Source organism: Sciurus vulgaris (genome assembly GCF_902686455.1).
Source record: "Sciurus vulgaris genome assembly, chromosome: 17".
In the NCBI taxonomy this organism is placed as follows: Eukaryota; Metazoa; Chordata; class Mammalia; order Rodentia; family Sciuridae; genus Sciurus; species Sciurus vulgaris.
In genome coordinates this window covers 27,533,698-27,550,981 of record NC_136478.1, presented here as the reverse complement: position 1 = coordinate 27,550,981, position 17,284 = coordinate 27,533,698, and the positions used below count along the sequence as shown (strand labels likewise).

General features: G+C 60.4%; 1 protein-coding gene across 3 annotated transcripts in view; it reads left to right on the top strand.

Moving 5' to 3' along the window:
* The window catches only part of CPNE2 (copine 2), a 37,687-nt gene extending 23,023 nt beyond the window's left edge, over window positions 1-14,664 (top strand). For all 3 annotated transcript variants that reach the window (XM_079117905.1, XM_079117907.1, XM_079117906.1), the window contains exons 11-16: window positions 1,620-1,753; window positions 3,478-3,532; window positions 6,552-6,603; window positions 7,802-7,935; window positions 12,772-13,008; window positions 14,114-14,664. In XM_079117905.1, the coding sequence (XP_078974031.1) occupies window positions 1,620-1,753; window positions 3,478-3,532; window positions 6,552-6,603; window positions 7,802-7,935; window positions 12,772-13,008; window positions 14,114-14,221 (720 nt within the window). In that variant the 3' untranslated portion in view covers window positions 14,222-14,664. The remainder of the gene's footprint in view (window positions 1-1,619; window positions 1,754-3,477; window positions 3,533-6,551; window positions 6,604-7,801; window positions 7,936-12,771; window positions 13,009-14,113) is intronic.
* Window positions 14,665-17,284: the final 2,620 nt, after the last annotated feature.

Below are 17,284 nucleotides of genomic sequence, written 5' to 3'. Positions count from 1 at the left end.
TAAGCTTCCCCCACTCCTCCCTTGCCCCACCGCAGGGATGTCCTTCCCTGTGAGCTTACTGCAGCATGAGGGACTTGGGATAAACTTCAGGAAGGACTTCCCTAGGGCAAGAGGTGAACTGGCCCCGGTAGGGAGGACATAAGTGGTTTGTCCTGGTGAAGGGACTGAGGTGGGGCTCAGCTCAGGTTAGGGCACAGCTGAGGGAAGAAAAGTCAGTCCCTCCCCGTTGGCCAGGCCTCCCGTCACTGGGCGCCTGCCTTGCCTGCTGCCCTCCTGCCTGTCCACCTGCTCCAGCGCTCTCCCCGAGGGGAACCCGCCCGCATGCCCTGCCTCCGCCTCGCCTCTGCGGCTTATCTTCTCCAGGGCACTTGCCCTCTCTGAAGTTATCTTGGGCGTTTTGCTTGGTCCCTGTTTGTCCCGCCTGCTGGCGTGGGCACAGGGGACACGTGTCCCCTCCAGCCTCAGTATGTCACCGGCGCCTGGCGCAGAGCAGCTGCCAGGCCTGGGCGGAGTGTCCTGGCTCACTCTCCTCAGCTGAGGCCCAGGGCAGGCACCTGCTGGGTACCAGGCCCTGCCCACCTCCCACTGCCCCCGCTGTCCCTCAGCTTGCTGGACCCCGAAGCTGGAGGGCATTGCAGGACTGCTTGGAGCCCGTCACCAGCCCCGTGGACCCCAACCCCGCCAGCCTCCTCTCCTCTATCCCTGCAGAGAGGCCGGGCCTTCTCCCTGCCCTCCTGGATGGGTGGGTTCACTTGGCAAATGTCCACGGAGCTCCTCCTTCATGCCGGGCTCTTGGCCGTGCCCCTGTGAGGTCCCTCCAGGACTAAGGCCCCCTGGCCGCAGGGAGCTGAGCCTCCAGCAGGCTGGAGTGGTCACACCCCTTCTCCCCACGGTGGCTGAGTGCCAAGGGGCCCTCTCCCCGCTTCGGCCTCCTGTTCCTTCCTGGCTGGGCAGGGGCACTTTTGCCCACCCTCCACTGCTCCTCCAAGGGCTGGACTGGGGTCCCCTTGAGGCTGAGAGCGCAGCAAGAGCCCCGGTTCCTGTCCACCCCTTAGCCTCCAAGTTCCTGTTGGGCCCCTGCCCTGGGCACGGTTCCCAGCCCTGGACAGGGTCCTCGAGGGCAGGGTCTGCACCCGGCTGAGTGCAGAGATGGCTACTGCACTGCCGGGCAGTCCCAGGCCTGGGCCCCTTGGTGAGCTGGGGGCCAAGGCAGAGTGGCCTGGGTTGGAGTGAAGTGTCTGGGAAGCTTTCAGGGGGCAGAGGCATATGGGTGGGACCTGGAAGGGAACGGCACAGGGAGGAAAGGTGGCCCTGCTCTTCAGGAGGAAGGAGCCCACTGAATGAAGGGCTGGACATGGGACTAGATGAATGTGCAGGAAGAGTCTGGGGTGATAGGTTAGCCTGTCGGGGCAGTGGACTTGGGCAATAGGGAGCCACAGATGGCGTTAGAGCAGAGGAGTGGTGCAATCCCCCAGTTTCTGGGTTTCAGACCGTTTCATAGGGGAGGAGGGCTGGAAGATGAGTGGCTGGCCATGTCCACCAGCCTCTCCTACTCTCTGGGGTGGGAAAGGGAGCTGGGGTCTGTGGCCACACTAGTAGCCTTTCTTCCAACTCTGCAGGTTGGAATAGACTTCACAGCCTCCAACGGGAATCCTCTGGACCCTTCTTCTTTGCACTATATCAACCCCACGGGCACCAACGAATACCTGTCGGCCATCTGGGCAGTGGGGCAGATCATCCAGGACTACGACAGGTAAGCTTGGACTCTGAAGGCCAGCTGGGCTTCCAGCCAACCTGGGAAGCTCAGCTTGCCAAAGCTGGAAGGGACCCAGAGATCTGCAGAGGCAGCAATGTCCAGCACGCAGCACAGGTGGTTACTGCCATTTCTTCACCTGGGGCAGACATTGCTAACCGATGACCGATTGCATACTCTTACTGCAAACTGGGTCCTCTGGCACACAGCACACACGCGGCCACTCGGGAAGCCGGCTGGAATGCGTGAGGAACTTGTTCCCTCTGCTGAAGCCTCTCCTTTTGGGTCTGAGGAAACAGCAGCCTAGGTAGGAGCTGAGGATCTGTCTAGATCCACACAGATTGGAGGGCTGGACCCAGAGGTTCCCGTCCCTGGGCCTGGCACCTGCTGGCCTATGGGCTCGTTCCTGCTGGGAACGTCCACGGAGCAGCTGGCACGTGGACCCTCTTCCCACGATCATGCTTCCTGGGAACCTTTGGGTCCCCAAGTGGAAAGTCAGCAAAGGAAAGTTGGGTAGAGGGTTTGAGAGGAAGTGCAGAGGACAACACTGAGGACAGCAGAAGGACAGCAGCTCCGCCTGCCCGTAACAGGAGCTGGCCTCATTGTCACCGATGGTACTGACTAGGAGCTCCAAGTCAGGAGTGGAGTGGCCAGGAGGCTGGCTTCCTGGGAGCAGAGGAGCAGGGGCCATAGGCTCAGGAATCCTGAGGCCCTCAGGCTCCTAGAGAGAGCACCCAGCCACCCGGGGTCCAGGGCCTGAGAGGCAACTGCAATTCCAGGCCACATTAAGAGAAGTACAGCCTGCAGAGCAAGGGAGGTGGATGTCCCCATCTGCATGGTCCGGTGGAGCACTTGGCATCCGGGACCACTCAGCCCTTCCTGAGCTGTCTCAGGGGCGTTTGGACAGCAAGGCCCTGTGAGCTCTGGACACCAAGTTTGCCTCCTGCCTCCTCACTGTCCCGCTTCTGTCCCTGCCCCGGCTCCACAAGGCAGCCGGAGGATCCTAATATGTCGAATGAGTGAACCAATGAGACACATCCCTGCCTGCTGGGAGTTCCAGAAAAGGAAGAGAGAGGGGTCACTGGAATTCTGAGAGTCCAGTTCACCATGGGAGGCAGGAGCTCTGGGAGAGCAAAAGAGAGGCATTATGGGAGTCAGGGAAGCCCACAGAGGGGCCATTGTAACTGGGCCTTGAAGGATGAGTAGGAGTGTGCTGGGGGAGGTAGATTGGGGAAAGGCGTTTCAGGCCGGGGTGCGGCAAACTGACGCTGGGAGCTGAAGGGCTCTGTCTCTCTGAGGAACTGCGAGTGACCAGTGGCCAGGGCTGGGGGAGTGAGGGCCAGGCGGGTGACCAAAAGCCTGGAATGGCAAACCACGGTTCTGGTTTGGGGAGCGGCTTCCCCAGCCTTGAGCAGGTCGAGACTGGAGCCGGCCTGTTCTGCTTCCCGCCTTGCTTAGGCTCTGTGGCTGGCAGGGGGTCTTGGTTTGAGAGGGCGGGTGGGCTGGAGGCGCAGTTGATTGGCATGTCTGCCACAGGTGTGGCGAGGCGGGCGTGGCTGGGGCTGGTCGTTGGCGGCTCCAGCGGAGCTCTTCCTAAGTGACCAGCTCTGTCCCTCCAGCCCCTGAGAAGTGAGGGCAGAGCGGCACCCTGGGTGGGGGTCTGGCGGGCGGAGCTGCTGTCCTTCCCGCTGTCCTCAGTGCTGTCCTCTGCTCTCTCTGATTAGTGACAAGATGTTTCCAGCTCTGGGATTTGGAGCCCAGTTGCCCCCAGACTGGAAGGTGAGTGGAGCCGGCTTCGTGTCCTCTTGGCTGAGGTGGGACAGTGGGCCTCTCTGGGGTCTGCTGGGGAAGCCCTGGCAGACCACACGACTTTCTCAAGCTGTGAGGCGGGCAGCACATGTGGCCTCCGCTTCCCAAAGCCCACATCCAGCAGGGGAACGGGTGGCCGGGTTTAACGAATGGGAGCTCGGAGGCCCCGTTACGCCTTCACATACAGGACGTTGTTTTTGTAGGCGTGAGTATGTGCCAAATGTTGCCTGGGACCTACTTACACCAGAACACCACCCGGTCATCGAAACCCAGAGGTGGCCAGGCTCCCACATTCCACCTGGCAACCCTGACTACAGGCAGCGTCCTGGGTGCTGAGACAGGGGCAGCACGGGCTGGGGGCGCCCAGAGGAGAGCCCCGAGCCAGCCTGGGGTGTGGGGAAGGCACCCTGGAGGAGGCAGAGGGACTGGGGGTGGGTGCTGGGCAGGGGCAGAGAAGGCCCTTGGGGGACAGGGCTCAGAGGCTGAGCGGCAGGAGCGGGTGACGGGGCCTCTGCTGGAGACGCCCTGGATGAGGGGGTTGGGGCCACCTGGGAACACGGTCAGGTTGTCCGCTCAGGGGTGGGGCGGGGTGGAGAGAAGGCCATGGCAGGGAGACAGGCGTTCCACAGAGCTGCTGAGCGACCATGGGCTGCAGGCCCAGGAAGCCACCAGGTTGCCAGCTGGGCGCTGGGTGAGCTGGTGATGCCCACGGAGATGGTGAGGTGCAGACCCTGGGGCAGGAGGGGCTCGGTGAGGAGGGCGGAGGCTGAGCCGCCGGGACCCCCGACGCTGGGTCTGAATGAGGAGCAGCAGCCAGGGCAGCCGGGAAGGAGAGGGGGGCAGCGAGAAAGCTTCAGGGAGCAAACCAGGAAGCAGGAGCGTGGTGCCAGGCACGGTGGCGCACGCCTGTCATCCCAGCTGCTCGGGAGGCTGAGGCAGGAGGATCACAGGTTCAAGGCCAGTAGAGAGACCCTGTCTCAAAATAAAACAAAGAGGACCAGCTCCCAGGTAGAGCACCTCTGTGTTCATTCTAGTACGGGAAGAAAAAGAGAAAAAGAAAAGGCGTTTGTTGGCCCTGAGAATGTTCTGGACACAGCCCCAGCTGCTTTGTCAGCTTCATTTAATTCTGAGCAAAAGCCGATGGGACAGGCCCGCCTGTTGCACCCCATCTGATCAGAGAGGAGGCAGTGGTCAGCTGAGCTGAGGCTGCCTGCAGGCCGGGTGAGGGATGCCGCTTCCATGACCACAGAGCGCCGTCGCAAGGGGGGAGACACCTGGCAGGGGAGGGGTGCCAAGGCTGTGGGTACAGCCGCTGTCCGAGGAGAGGCAGCCAGTGGGTCCAGGTGCTGGAAAGGAGCCAGGAGAGGGGTGCAGGTGAACCGGGGTCCCTGGGGTGGGGGCAGGGCAAGTGAGGGCCTCACAGGACTCGGGGCAAGGGTGTTTGGTGGCCCAGAGTGCAAAGCCAGTGGGGTGGGCTCTCCAGTGAGACGTCGTCCACTTTACAGGTGAACACCCAGCGCTCAGAGCCTCAAGTGACTTTGCCCAAGGTCACCTTCACCACATGGGCCTGGGTTCCAAGGGGGCAGATAGACCTTTCCTGGATCATTCTCAGAACCTGTGGTCTCCTGGAGGGGCAGCCTGTGGGGCTGGGCACAGAGGGCTCCGGCATCCCTGCATCTGTCTGTCGGTGCCCCCTCTTGTCCGCTCTGGGGTGCCTTGTCCTGTTTCCAGAATGAGCTTCTGCTTCCTATCCTCTGTGGTCCTCAAGGACAGTTTCTACCCAGACCCTCAGGGAGTGGCTGAGGGGCCAGGGCAGGACAGGTGGCTGTCCCGGCCCCACCCAGTGTGAGGTGGGACCCCCTGGGACCCACGGACGCTGCGGGGGTGGGGGGCAGGGCAGGCTGGTGCAGCCAGGCCCAGCAGGAGCCTGTTGCTAGGACACCAGCCAGCTTTCAGAGAACTCGGCTGAAGGAGATGTTTTCTTGAGCAAAAGCCTTCTTGGAAATGTCACAGTGTGACTCTAGGGAGGCCGGGGCTTAGCCAGGCCAAGTGCTGGGCAGTAGCAAGAGAAACACTGGAATGGGACTAGGGAAGGGCAGATCCGCCTCCCCCTTGGCTGCCAGGTGCTGGCCCTTGGCCCCTCGCTCGCTCTCTTTCCATACTTACCTTGCTCCTGCCACATGAACCTTCCTTCCTACCCCAGGGCCTTTGCACATGGCCTTAGCTCACCTGGATTCCCCTGCTGCTTCTGAGCTTGGAGCTCCTGGCCCCTGGGAGCCCCTGCTTGAAGGCTCTCCCCTCAGCACCCTGTGTTCTACCATGATGTCCGGGGGCGGGAGGCACTTGGTTTCCTCTTTCTGTGTCCCAGCCCTGGCATTCAGTAAGCATGCAGTACTTGCACAGAGTGGATCTGGACTTGACCTAGTGGCCCAAGCAAACACAGGGGTTGGCTACGGAGTGTGAGAGGTCAGCCTTTGATGGTCCACCTAGGCTGGGGGTGCTGGGGCTGGCGGCAGAGACACCAGACCAGTCCCTGGGAGAAGCACCAGCTCGGTGTCCCCACCTGCTCCAGCCCCATCCCGCTGCCTGGTCCCCAGGGGTGCCTCGGCTGTTCCCAGTTGGCTAACTGGCAGGAGCCCAAGCTCGTCACTTACTGCTAAGATAGGGAAGACCTTCAAGTGGCACTCACCTTCTGTCACACACGGTGGCAGCGGTAACCAAGGGGCATTCCCAGTGTGCCCCCTGCCCCCAGGGGCACCGCTGTCCTACTGGGGCTCTGTCTCTGCAGTGTGTAGTGCACAGGAGCCTGCGCCCCAGAAGAGGTTGGGTGACCTGCAAAGTCTCAGCTGTCCCACATGGAGGGAGGGTGGTGAACCAGACCCGGCTGTGGAGGCGGAGGCTGATGTGAGGCTGGTGGGTCAGCAGCCTCCACTGGGGCCTGGAGGAACCTGGGCGGGGGCGGGCCCGCTCAGCACACTCTGCCTTGCAGGTCTCCCACGAGTTCGCCATCAACTTCAATCCCACCAACCCCTTCTGCTCAGGTGAGTGTGAACCCCACCTGTGCTGCCTCAGCATTGCCCCGCTGGCCATCCCAAGGCCAAGGGAGGCAGCAGGGTGCGGGTTTCCATCCCTTTCCTGTACCCCTTCCCCGTCACATTTGCTCGGGATGACAGGTCGGGAAGAACTAGAGTTTGGAGCCAGGTAGTCAGGGGTGCAAGCCGGCTGCTGCCCTTTCCTGCTGGGGTGCCTTGAGGAGGTCGCTGTACCTCTCTGGGCTTTTCCTGCTTACCCTGCTTAGTTCTTTTCCCTGGGTGGTGTGGTGAGACGTTACGGGAAGCAGTGGGCAGGGAGCCTGGGTAGAGTGGTAGGAGTGAGGGGTCTGCCAACCTCTGCTCTCCCTCCTGCCCTGGCTGGGAGGGCCCAGCCTGCTCTCCAGGCCTTCGGGACAAACTGGAGCCAAGGGCTGAGGGTGGCCTGGTGGAGACAGGCCGGCAGGGGCTGGTCAGCGAGGGCAGTGCCTGTACTCGCCCACCCCAGGCCTGCGAGGATTTCTGAGCCTCCAGGGACAGCTCCGGGTCTACCAGGAAGAGAAGGACCCAGGAGGCAGGGGTGGTCCTTACCGTCATGAGGGCTGGCCTAGGATTCGGTTTGGGCAGAGCATCTACCCTCCCTCGATGTCCCTGAACCCAGTCCCAGAAGGGCAACCCAGCTTGTCACCAACACTGTGTCTTAGAAGCCATGGGCGTCTGTTGGCCAGAGATGTGGCTCTGCGCTCCTCCCGGGCCCGTCTGGTTTGGGGTAGGATCCAGAGACATTTTGTGCAAGTTCAGGTTGGTCCAAGGCCTCCTAATGGCAGCTACTGACAGAGCACCTACTGTGTGCAGGGGCTGTGCGGCCTCCCCATTCCCCTACCCTGCGCAGATGCCCAACGATGTCCAGCATGGACCTCCAGGTGGCCATGCCTTCCGGGAGGAGCCTGCTGGACGCCCCCCGTGCCCTGCCCGAGAGCACAGATCATCAGCCTCAGGAACAGACAAGGGGACAGGCCCAGGCCCCACAGCCAAGAGGTAGCAGATTCAAACGTGGCCTGACCCTGTCCTTTCTCAGGACTCTTGCTCTGTGCCCACTGGCCCTGACCTCAGTGGGCCCACACTGGCCCCATAGGGCATTTTAGGTAGAACAATGCGGGCTCCTCGAGCGGGGGCGGGCCGGGCGCTGACCCGCTCCTTTCTGAAGCAGGCGTGGATGGCATCGCACAGGCGTACTCAGCCTGCCTGCCCCACATCCGCTTCTACGGCCCCACCAATTTCTCCCCCATCGTCAACCACGTGGCCAGGTTTGCAGCCCAGGCCACACAGCAGCAGACGGCCACGGTAAGTAGGCAGCCCCCGGCGTGTGCATGTCAGGCGGGGGCAGGTGCTGGCCGGGTGCCCGCTGGACACTGGGCAGACCAGGCTGGGGTTGGCACCTCCTCCCTCCCCAGCCCCTCGGGACGGGTCCCACCTTCAGCTCTGAATCCCAGGTGAGTGTGGCCTCTCGGAAAGCAGTCGCCCTTTGCTAAGCAGGAGGTTGGCTGTGGCCAGGGGTGAGGCCTCCCCCTGTAGGGGCTTGTTACTCCAAGACAAACAGTGACTAGGAGACTGGTCCGAAGGCCCAGCAGCTGACCTTCTGACCACCTGGGTCCACGCAGAGCATGGCGGCCTGCAGAACCCCACGCTGCTCCTGGCAGAGCCTTGATGTCTGGCCTGAGGTGGCCATGGCCACGTGCGGTGTGGCACCTGGATGTGTGGCAGATGCCACCCTGGGCGTCTGCATATCTGTCCCCCCAGGCTCAGACTCCAGGCTGACTCCCAGGCCTGCAGACTCCAGGAGACCATCTTGGCAGGGCCTGATGCCAGTGCTGGGGTTGCCCAGGGTCACCCTGCCTGGCCTGATGGACCCCAGGTTTGGAGGGGACCTGGGGCCCCAGGGAAGGCCAGAAGCAGCTGCTGCGGGCCCCCTGGAGAGAAGCGTTTGGCCTTTCCTTTGGCCAAAGGACTGGAGGTCCAGTACCTGGACCTGATCCCCGGCATTTCAACTCCTTTTTGGTGTCCCGGCCTCCTCTGGACTCCTTCGCCTTGGCAAACTGTCACCCACCCTGGCTGTGTGACCTCAGATGATCTCTACTCCTGTCTGGGCTGGAAGAGTGGGGCCAGGGGCCTCTACCTGTCCCTCCCACTCAGGCCCAGAGTGGACACAGCCATCACCACCTTCTGCCTCAGGTTCTCCCTGGTCACAGAGTGCACCAAAGGAGAGCTCGGCCACGGGCCTGGAGCCCACGGGCCTGGCTCGCATGCCATCTCCCCGCCACCTGGCCCGTGACCGGGGCGGCAGCTCTAGCCCTGGGAACTTGAGTGTTCTTACCGTACCGTAGGCCCTGCCCTGTAGAGGCATCGCGAGGACTCTGTTGGGCAAATCTGGGGACACCTCTGGGGCTAGCTTTCGGGATGCCACGCACAATCGAGCCCACAGCTAAAGAAAGTAGTTTGTGGCTTGTCTGGTGCTTTGGTTCAGCCGTTTCTCAGTTTGAGGGACTCTTGGGCGCGGCTTCGCCCTCCCTGTCCCCAGACCCACTTGCGCATGCGCTTGCCCACACAGAGGAGGCAGGTGGGGGCCGTCTCCAGGCAGGTCCTGCACCCATTCACTCCTGTCCTTACCCAGTGCCTCTGCACAGCACTGGGAGTCCGTGAGCCACGTCTGCAGGAGAGCGAGGGCCCAGACTGGGAGGAGCGGGGTGATGCGGTGCCACCTCGCCTGTGGTGACGCCGGTACAGGACCAGAGAGGCAGCAGCTAACCCAGACAGAGGGCTGGGCAAGCCTTAGAACAGTGTCATCCAAGTGAGACTTGGGGAGTGCTGGAGAGTCGGCCTCCTGGGGACCTGTGCGCTCGGAGTGTCCCAAGCAGAGGCCCGGGCCTGGTCCGTGGCTGTAACTGAAGGAACGGGTGGTGCGGGAGGCCGCGTGGCTGGTGAGCTGTGAAGAGGGCCTGCTCGCTCAGGGCCTCGGGAGCCCCGGTGGGTTTTAAGCAGGTTTGGGTGGGCTGGGGAAGGGACTCCTAGTGTGACTCCACATCCTTCCCCTGCCGCTAAGACCTGGGCCTCGTTGTTTATGGCCTGTTCCCATTTGGCGGCCTGGCATCTAGTGTCCCAGTGGAGCAGGGGCCAGGAAGAGCCAGCACCCTGGGAACTCCCCCACTCCCCTCCCCAGGGCCCCGGGCTGCCTGCTGCTCAGAAGTCAGCGAGAGAGCGAGCACAGGCCTCACCAGACCCTACCTGGGACTGCTGGGGTCGAGATTTGATTTTTTATAAATCAAATCAATCACATGTTAAGTGCATTAGGGGAAACGGCCCTTTCGAGCCCTAGAACCCTGAAGATCCCCCAGGAAAAAGCGAGAGATACTCCATCCTTGAGATGTGCTGGGTTTGGCGATTGGGCCTGGCGGTGAGTGGCTGTCTCTGGGACCAAGACAAAGCGCCAGGTCGGTGAGGTGCAGGGAGAGCCTGCAGGGCTGCCCAGAGAAGCACCCAGCATGTGGGGAGGGGCGTGCAGAGGACCCCGCCCATCCGGGGCCCCAGGTGGGTCTGGAGCTGTGTTGGAGGAGCGCAGAGGGAACTGACCGAGAAGGGCGCAGAGGTGACTGACTGAGGCAGTGGGGTGGCCCTGGGGACAGCAGCGCCCCTCCCACCCCCCTGCTGGGCTCCACCCACCCGTCACGCCCGTCCACAGCACCTCCGCCTCCCGTCCGTCCGTCCGTCCGTCCTGGGGTAGGGCTGTGAGCTCCTGGGGCTGTAATGGCTCTACAGGCTCCAGGACAGCCCTGGCCCTGTCTGGACTGGGTGAGAAACCAGGACCCACTGGCTGCACTTCACCACCAAAGCCAGCCCAGGCTGCCAACCCAGGCCCAGCCATACTGGCTGGGCACAGGGCGCAGGTGCTGTGGGGGTTGGCACGCAGGGGCGAGGGTGATACCCAGGACCGGGCTCTGGGCCCTGCTCCCTGCGAGCGGGAAGTGTCTGCCTGCCACCCTACAGTGGCAGACCACCGGTGCCAGCAGGCAGTAGAGGGGGACATCCTGGAGTCAGCCAGCTTTGGATGTGAACCTGGACGGTGCCAGTTCCTAGTCATGGGGCCTTAACAAGTCACTATCCTCCTGAGCTGGACCTCACGTCCCTGAAACAGGACTCACAGTGTGAGGGTGACAGGGAGTGTCTGCCATGCTGCCACTGTGCCTTCAGGGACTCCCCAGCCCTCTCTTGGTCCCCTGGCCCTGCAGGCCCCCAGGCCCTGTCTGTGCTCACCTCCCTGGGAGGAAGGCTGCAGGACTGAGGGAGGCCAGGCCTCCCGGAGGCACCGTCCTTACTGAAATGGGAGAGAGCGCCTCACAGGCCACCAGGGGTGGGCAGGTGTCTGAGCTGGGAGCAGCTGGGAGGTAGGTTCCACCCACTGACCACTGACTGGCTGATCAGACCAAGGGCAGCCTTCTTTTCTTCTCTTCTTGCCAAGCCTCTTGGTGCCCTCCCTCCCGCCAACCTAGGTACCCCAGAAATATCACCCTGAGTTACTTCTGGTGGGATTAAAGTGAGGTCAAGGGTCGCCTAGAGGAAGGGACTCTGGGACGACGGCGAGCTTGGGGAGATAGGGTCTGGATGGGTTCACGTCACCTCCCCAAAGCCAGGGGTGAGGGGCTGGCAGCAGCAGCCCTCCACTGCGGGATTCAGGCTGCCATCTCCATGGCAACAGGTATCCCCAGCCAAGGGATTGTTCTCTTAAAGGCACAGCGCTGGAGCTGGACTACAGCTGTGTGGAGTGGGGTGCGGGGTGAGAATGGTGGTCCCTGACTCCATCTCTCAGCCCGCTCCTCCCTCCACAGTTTGCCCTTGGGAGACAGGAAGGGGAAACAGGGCACCCTAGGGGGCTGAGCACAGAGAACAGACAGCTTTGCTGGATGAGAAGGTGGCCCAGTGCTAACCTGGGGTCACTTCTGCCCTCCTTGGCTCTGTCACCTTGACTAGTATGGGCCCCAGTTTCTCTTCCTGCAATCAAAAGAAACTAGAAGGCAGAGCCTCCACCCAAGAACATGAGGCCCCTAAGAGCTTACCTGCTTGCTTTATGGGCAGGGAACACAGTTCCCTTGAAAAGGGCAGAGGGTGCTAGGGACAGAGCTGGGTTGAAAAGTAGTTGCTGGCCAGGGCGGAATCCCGGGCCCACTTGCAGGATCATCTCATGAGGCTTCCTGAACATCACCCGCCCCACCGTCCAGCTAGTGCTTCCGTCTTGAATCACCCACACTCATTATTCGGGTTTTTTTAACTGAGATACATGGTAGAGAAACATTATATCTCACTGTATGGGAAAGATCGGTATCATTGGCCATAAATAGCGAACAGTAAAAAATAAAGGAAATTGTACGAGGAATTCCGAGTGGGGCTGGAGACACTGCCTCTGAGAGCTGGCTGCCTGCCCTCGCTGCCCAGGGGCTGTTAGAGAGAGTTAGACGCCCTCACCGAAGCGGGACGCCTCCTGGGCACAGTCCACGGTGTGGAAAGACCACTGCTGGCTGCGACTTCAACTCCAAGTCTGGGATGTGACTATGACCCACTCGCTTACAGCAGAGCCCCATGCTCCCAGAAGGGCTGGCCCAGATGCCCTGTGCTTAGCCCCCGCAGAGCGTCTCGCAGCTGGCTGAGCAGGGAACACAGCAGGTACAGGTCCTGCTACCCAGGACCAGCAGGAGGGGAGGCTGGTCCCAGAGTCTCCAGTCAGAATAAGTCTCCTGCCCCAGCAGAGCCTGGCAGCAGCAGCTGTGAGGGGGCCTCAGCCAAGTGCCAGGAGCATTCTTGCTTTGGGTGGCAACTCCTGCCTTGCAGACGCGCAAACAGGCTCAGCAGTCTGAGTCAGTCGTCCGCAGTCCCACCATAGAGCAAATGGCAGAGCCAACCTTGACCCTTGACCCGGGGCTCTCAGGCACCAGAGCAGGGGAATCTGAGCCCGGGGTTGGAGGAGAGGGGCCTGTGCTTATGCTGTGACCACCAGGGTGCAGCTGCACCAGGCCCCGAAGTGGGGGTGCCGGGGACTTGGCTGCCCCTCTGCAGGAAGCCCAGGGAGGGCTGAGGGAGGAGGGGTGCAGGGCCCCAGGGCTTTGCTGAGCGCCCGCTGGCCCCTCCCTGCAGCAGTACTTCATCCTCCTCATCATCACGGATGGTGTCATCAGCGACATGGAGGAGACCCGGCATGCGGTGGTGCAGGCTTCCAAGCTGCCCATGTCCATCATCATCGTGGGTGTGGGCAACGCTGACTTTGCTGCCATGGAGTTCCTGGACGGGGACAGCCGCAGGCTGCGCTCCCACACGGGCGAGGAGGCAGCCCGGGACATTGTGCAGTTCGTGCCCTTTCGGGAGTTCCGCCATGTGAGTGGGGGCCCAGGCGTGGCGGGGAGGCCACAGGGCCCCAGTGAGCACTGCAGTGCAGAGTGAACGCGTTGGGAACATTGGCCCACGGTAGACCCGCTCACCCAGCCTTGACTGTAGGACGGGGAGCCTTTCCCCCAGCCATGGACCACGGAGGGCTCGGCAGGGCTTCCTGAAGGGCCTGCCCTCTGACTGGGCCACTGCATGGGAACAGGAATCATTCTTGGGGTACAGGCCAGAAGGTGAGGGCTTCAGGGGCTTCCTGCTCACCATAGCCAGCCCCTCATTCTGCTCATGGAGAGAGGGAAGAGGCCCTTCTCATCCTAGGTGGCTGGAAGCCTGCCTTGTTTCTGGAGGTGGCTCTGGTCTTATCTGCAGTGCGTGAACCCAGGTCAGCCTGCAAGGAGGCTGGGGTCAGTAGCAGGGTCCATGGAGAGCCCCAAAGGAAGCAGTCTCTCAGATGCCACCTGCATGGCCAGCCTGGGCCCAGTCCTCACTTGACCAGAGGCTCACTGTGTGGTCCCGGGCCAGCCCTAACCTCCTGTGCTCAGTGCCATCCACCAAGAGGCATCTCTGAGGTGCTTGGCTCAGATCTGGCAGCCAGCCCCAGCATGAAGTGGCCCATTTGTCCTTACTTCTCTACCCTCTGTCCTCTGGGCTTGCCTGGGATGGTGTTCCTTCCTCTGGGGCATTAGTTTCCTGAGGACAAAGGTTGGACATCTGTCACCCACTTATGCACAGGACAGTGCCTGAGCACCCTCTCATGCCTGGTCAGGGTGGTGCTCGGGCCATGCTTGCCAGATGAGTGGGCTGCACCGCCCCTCTCCCCCAAAAAGCCTCCCGTGGGCACTGCCACCCTCAAATGCCATCCCCAGGCATCTCCACTGCTCACAGGAAGTTACACTTGTCACCACTGCAGGCACTGCAAATGGGGAGACCAGGCGGGCTGGGATGAGGGACACTAGCTTTTCTGACCGCCTTGGCCCCCAACCCTAGGTAGTCCTCCACGGACACCTGTCCTCACAGCTCCCAGGGCAGGGTGCCCCTCCAGAATCGTTCATTAATCCTGTTCTCTCTCCTCCCTCCCCCACCCTCCACCCTGCAGGCAGCAAAAGAGACTTTGGCCAAAGCTGTGCTGGCAGAACTGCCCCAGCAAGTTGTGCAGTATTTCAAGCATAAAAACCTGCCCCCCACCAACTCGGAGCCCGCCTGAGCCAGTGCCCCGCGCCCAGCAGCAGCATGCCGGCTGAGCCTCCCGCCCTCCCAGGAACGTGCACGCTCGCCCTGCTTCCTTGTGGGTGGTCTTTTTTTACAGATCCACATTTTTATTTTTTACAACCGGACCTCCACCCCCAGCTTCCCCAGCCCAGCTGGGCTTCCTCGTGGGAGTCGACAGATGATGCTTCCAGGCCAAACCGGCTTCCTCTCCCCTCCTCCCGCCACTCTTAAGTATTGAATGTACTTTGTATGATTTTAGTGGAATTATTATTGTTATTAAAGAGAATAAAATTTTTACAATTATAACTGGCTTTTTCCAAGTAACTAGCTGCAGAGAGGAATGTGTCCCTGGTGCACACTGTGTCGTGGCCTGCTGTTTTTACACTGTGACTGTGTCCTGTTTGTTACACTCAGGGTAATAAAGGAGTTTTAGATGTTCGTCCGTGTCAGTCAGCTCCTTCCTCTGCGGGGACCCAATGGGCTCCCTCCACTGGAAAATGACATATAATAGGAAAGTCCCCCCACCCCAACCAGAAAGCCTGTGAAGTCAGAGTGATGGTCTCGGGGGCACATGTGCCCCAGAACAGTGGTAATGCCTGAGAAGCGGGTACCCTGCATGTACCCTGACATGTGCACGCAGGCCCACCACCTTGCGGGGAGGCCCTGCCTGAGCCCAGCCAGCACCTGTGACCCTTCCCGCCTCCTTCCTTGTGGCCCACATTCTGTCCTGTGCTCATCCTGTCTCCCAGGTGGGGTGGTCTGCAGTGTGAGAGCCTCTTTGGCCTCAGGTCCCCAAACAGCTGCTCCTGCTGTTTCTGCATCCCTGTGCCTGGGTGCAGGCCCAGCCTCAGGAAATCAGCTGGAAGTCCCCTCTCTGGAACGGCCCTCCTCACAGGCCCTCCTCTCTTCCACCTCCGCTGGAGTTTGTCAGTCCCTTTGACACAAGGCTTCCCTTTCTATTAAGCACCATGCTCCCAGCTCCTGTAAACTGCTTTGCTGGTAATTTTTCCCCCTTTTGTACTGGGGATTGAACTTAGGAGTGCTTTACCACTGACTACATCCCAGTTCATTTTGAGATGGGGTCTAATTTCCCCAAGCTGGCCTTGAACTATCAGTCCTCCTGCCCCAGCCTCCCAACTCACTGGGATTAGCTATGTACCACCCTGCCTGGCCGTCGGAATGCTTCCCACAGCCCCTGTGAGCACTTCGGAGATGCAGACACACGCAGAGAAGTGCATCAGGTCTCTGGAGGCACAGCCAAAATGCCCAAGTCTGGCCGACTCTGGGTCCAGGCTGTTCTCCGTATCAATGCCGACCCTGGGCTCTGCCAGCTCTGCTCAAGCTGCTAATGAACTTGTCATTGTGCTCCTCTGAAACTGGGAGGCCCACTATCCCCACCTGTTCTCCCAGCTCAGCTATTCTGCCTGCCAGAACTGGGCAGTGCCAGGCAGGCGCCCACCTGCAGATGCCCAGCAAGTTTAAGAGCCAGTTTATCTGGTGGGGGTGAGGGAGGGACACCTTCGCCCTGTGCTTCCAATGATCCTGCTGATCTACCAGGACTTGGCTGAAGTATCCTTTAGGTACACCTTTGCTTCTCAAGATGACTGCAGGAACACCTGGGGGCCTGGTTTGTGGACAGTCCTTCAGGCAGGCCCAGCATGTTGGCTCCATGTCCGCAATGTGAGTGGACTATCAGTACTAGCACATCTGGTTCATTTTAGTTCATCTTTGTAGTCAGCTGCAAGACGGTGTCAACTGCGACCAGCACGTGAGTAATCACTCAGCCTCTGGTTTGGTGGCCACGAGGCTAGTGGACATCACATCCAGGTAGGTCTGTACTGCCCCACCCAGAGAATCTAAGCCCTGTGACGAGAGGCCTCTCTGGGAGAGCAACCTGGTCCTAGGCCCACAGTCCTGGCTTAGCCCTCAGGGGATGTATTGGGGTGGCCACTTGTCACACTCCTCACTTATGACTCCCCACACAAAATTGGGGAGACTGTGTCTATTGGGCTTTGGTAAGACAGAGTCCCCACCTTGCATTAGTCCATGCCCAGTGCACATGCTCTTACAGACCAGGTGTGGCATGGTATCTGCTTCTAGGCCTCATGTCGGGGCAGACTTGGCCTTCTGCTCAGTCTGCCCACTTCTTTGCTTGAGGCTGCACTGGTAAGTCAGACAGCTCCATGCTCCTAGATGGCTTCAGTTCAGAGGGAAAAGTATGCCTAAACCCTGAACAAGGGTGAAATGTTTTTGTTTTTTAAACCCAGGCCTTGCTGGGCATGGTGGTGCACACCTGTAATCCCAGCAACTTGGGAGGCTGAGGCAGGAGGATTACAAGTTTGAGGCCAGCCTCAGCAACTTAGCAAGACCCTCTCTCAAAATAAAAAATAGAACGGCCTGGGGATGAAGCCAGTGATAAAGTGCCCCTGGTTCAATTCCCAGTGCAAAAAAAAAAAAAAAAAAATCCAGGCCTTGGTGCTACTGCTAACTCTTCCACACGGATGCCCGGCTGTTCCAGGAGAACATGGAAACCTAACCTGAAAGACTCCACCTTTGAAACTCCTCCACTGAAAGCAAGAAAGCCAGATTTAAAAGGCCCAAATGAACATTCTGGTTCTGTCGCTGAGCTGTGCTAGTCAGCAAGTCACAGAGCTAGGGATTATGGTTTTCTCTAAAAATGTAGAGGGCTCTTCACAGAACATTTTTCAGGATGAAACAAACTGACATCCACTAAAGTACAGTGTAAACACCTCAAAATGCCTGGCACATACCTCGGAGGCCCCCAGTATGTACTGAAGGAGAGCAATCTGCAGAGGACAATGATGGAGGGGACTAGTCCTAAAACGGAGGGACCAGCCTGCATGAAGCTCAGGTGAAGTGTCGCCCCTCCCTGGGTTTTTCTACCTGTCTGATGCTAGGACCACTTGCTGCCAGTTATTGCTGAGATTCCCTGTTCCCTCAAACTGTTGCTCTGGCAGGTAAGGGAGCAGAATGGCAGCCCTTGCCAGTGTCACTAAGGCATGAGTGTGACCACAGTGTTGCCAACATTCCAACCTCC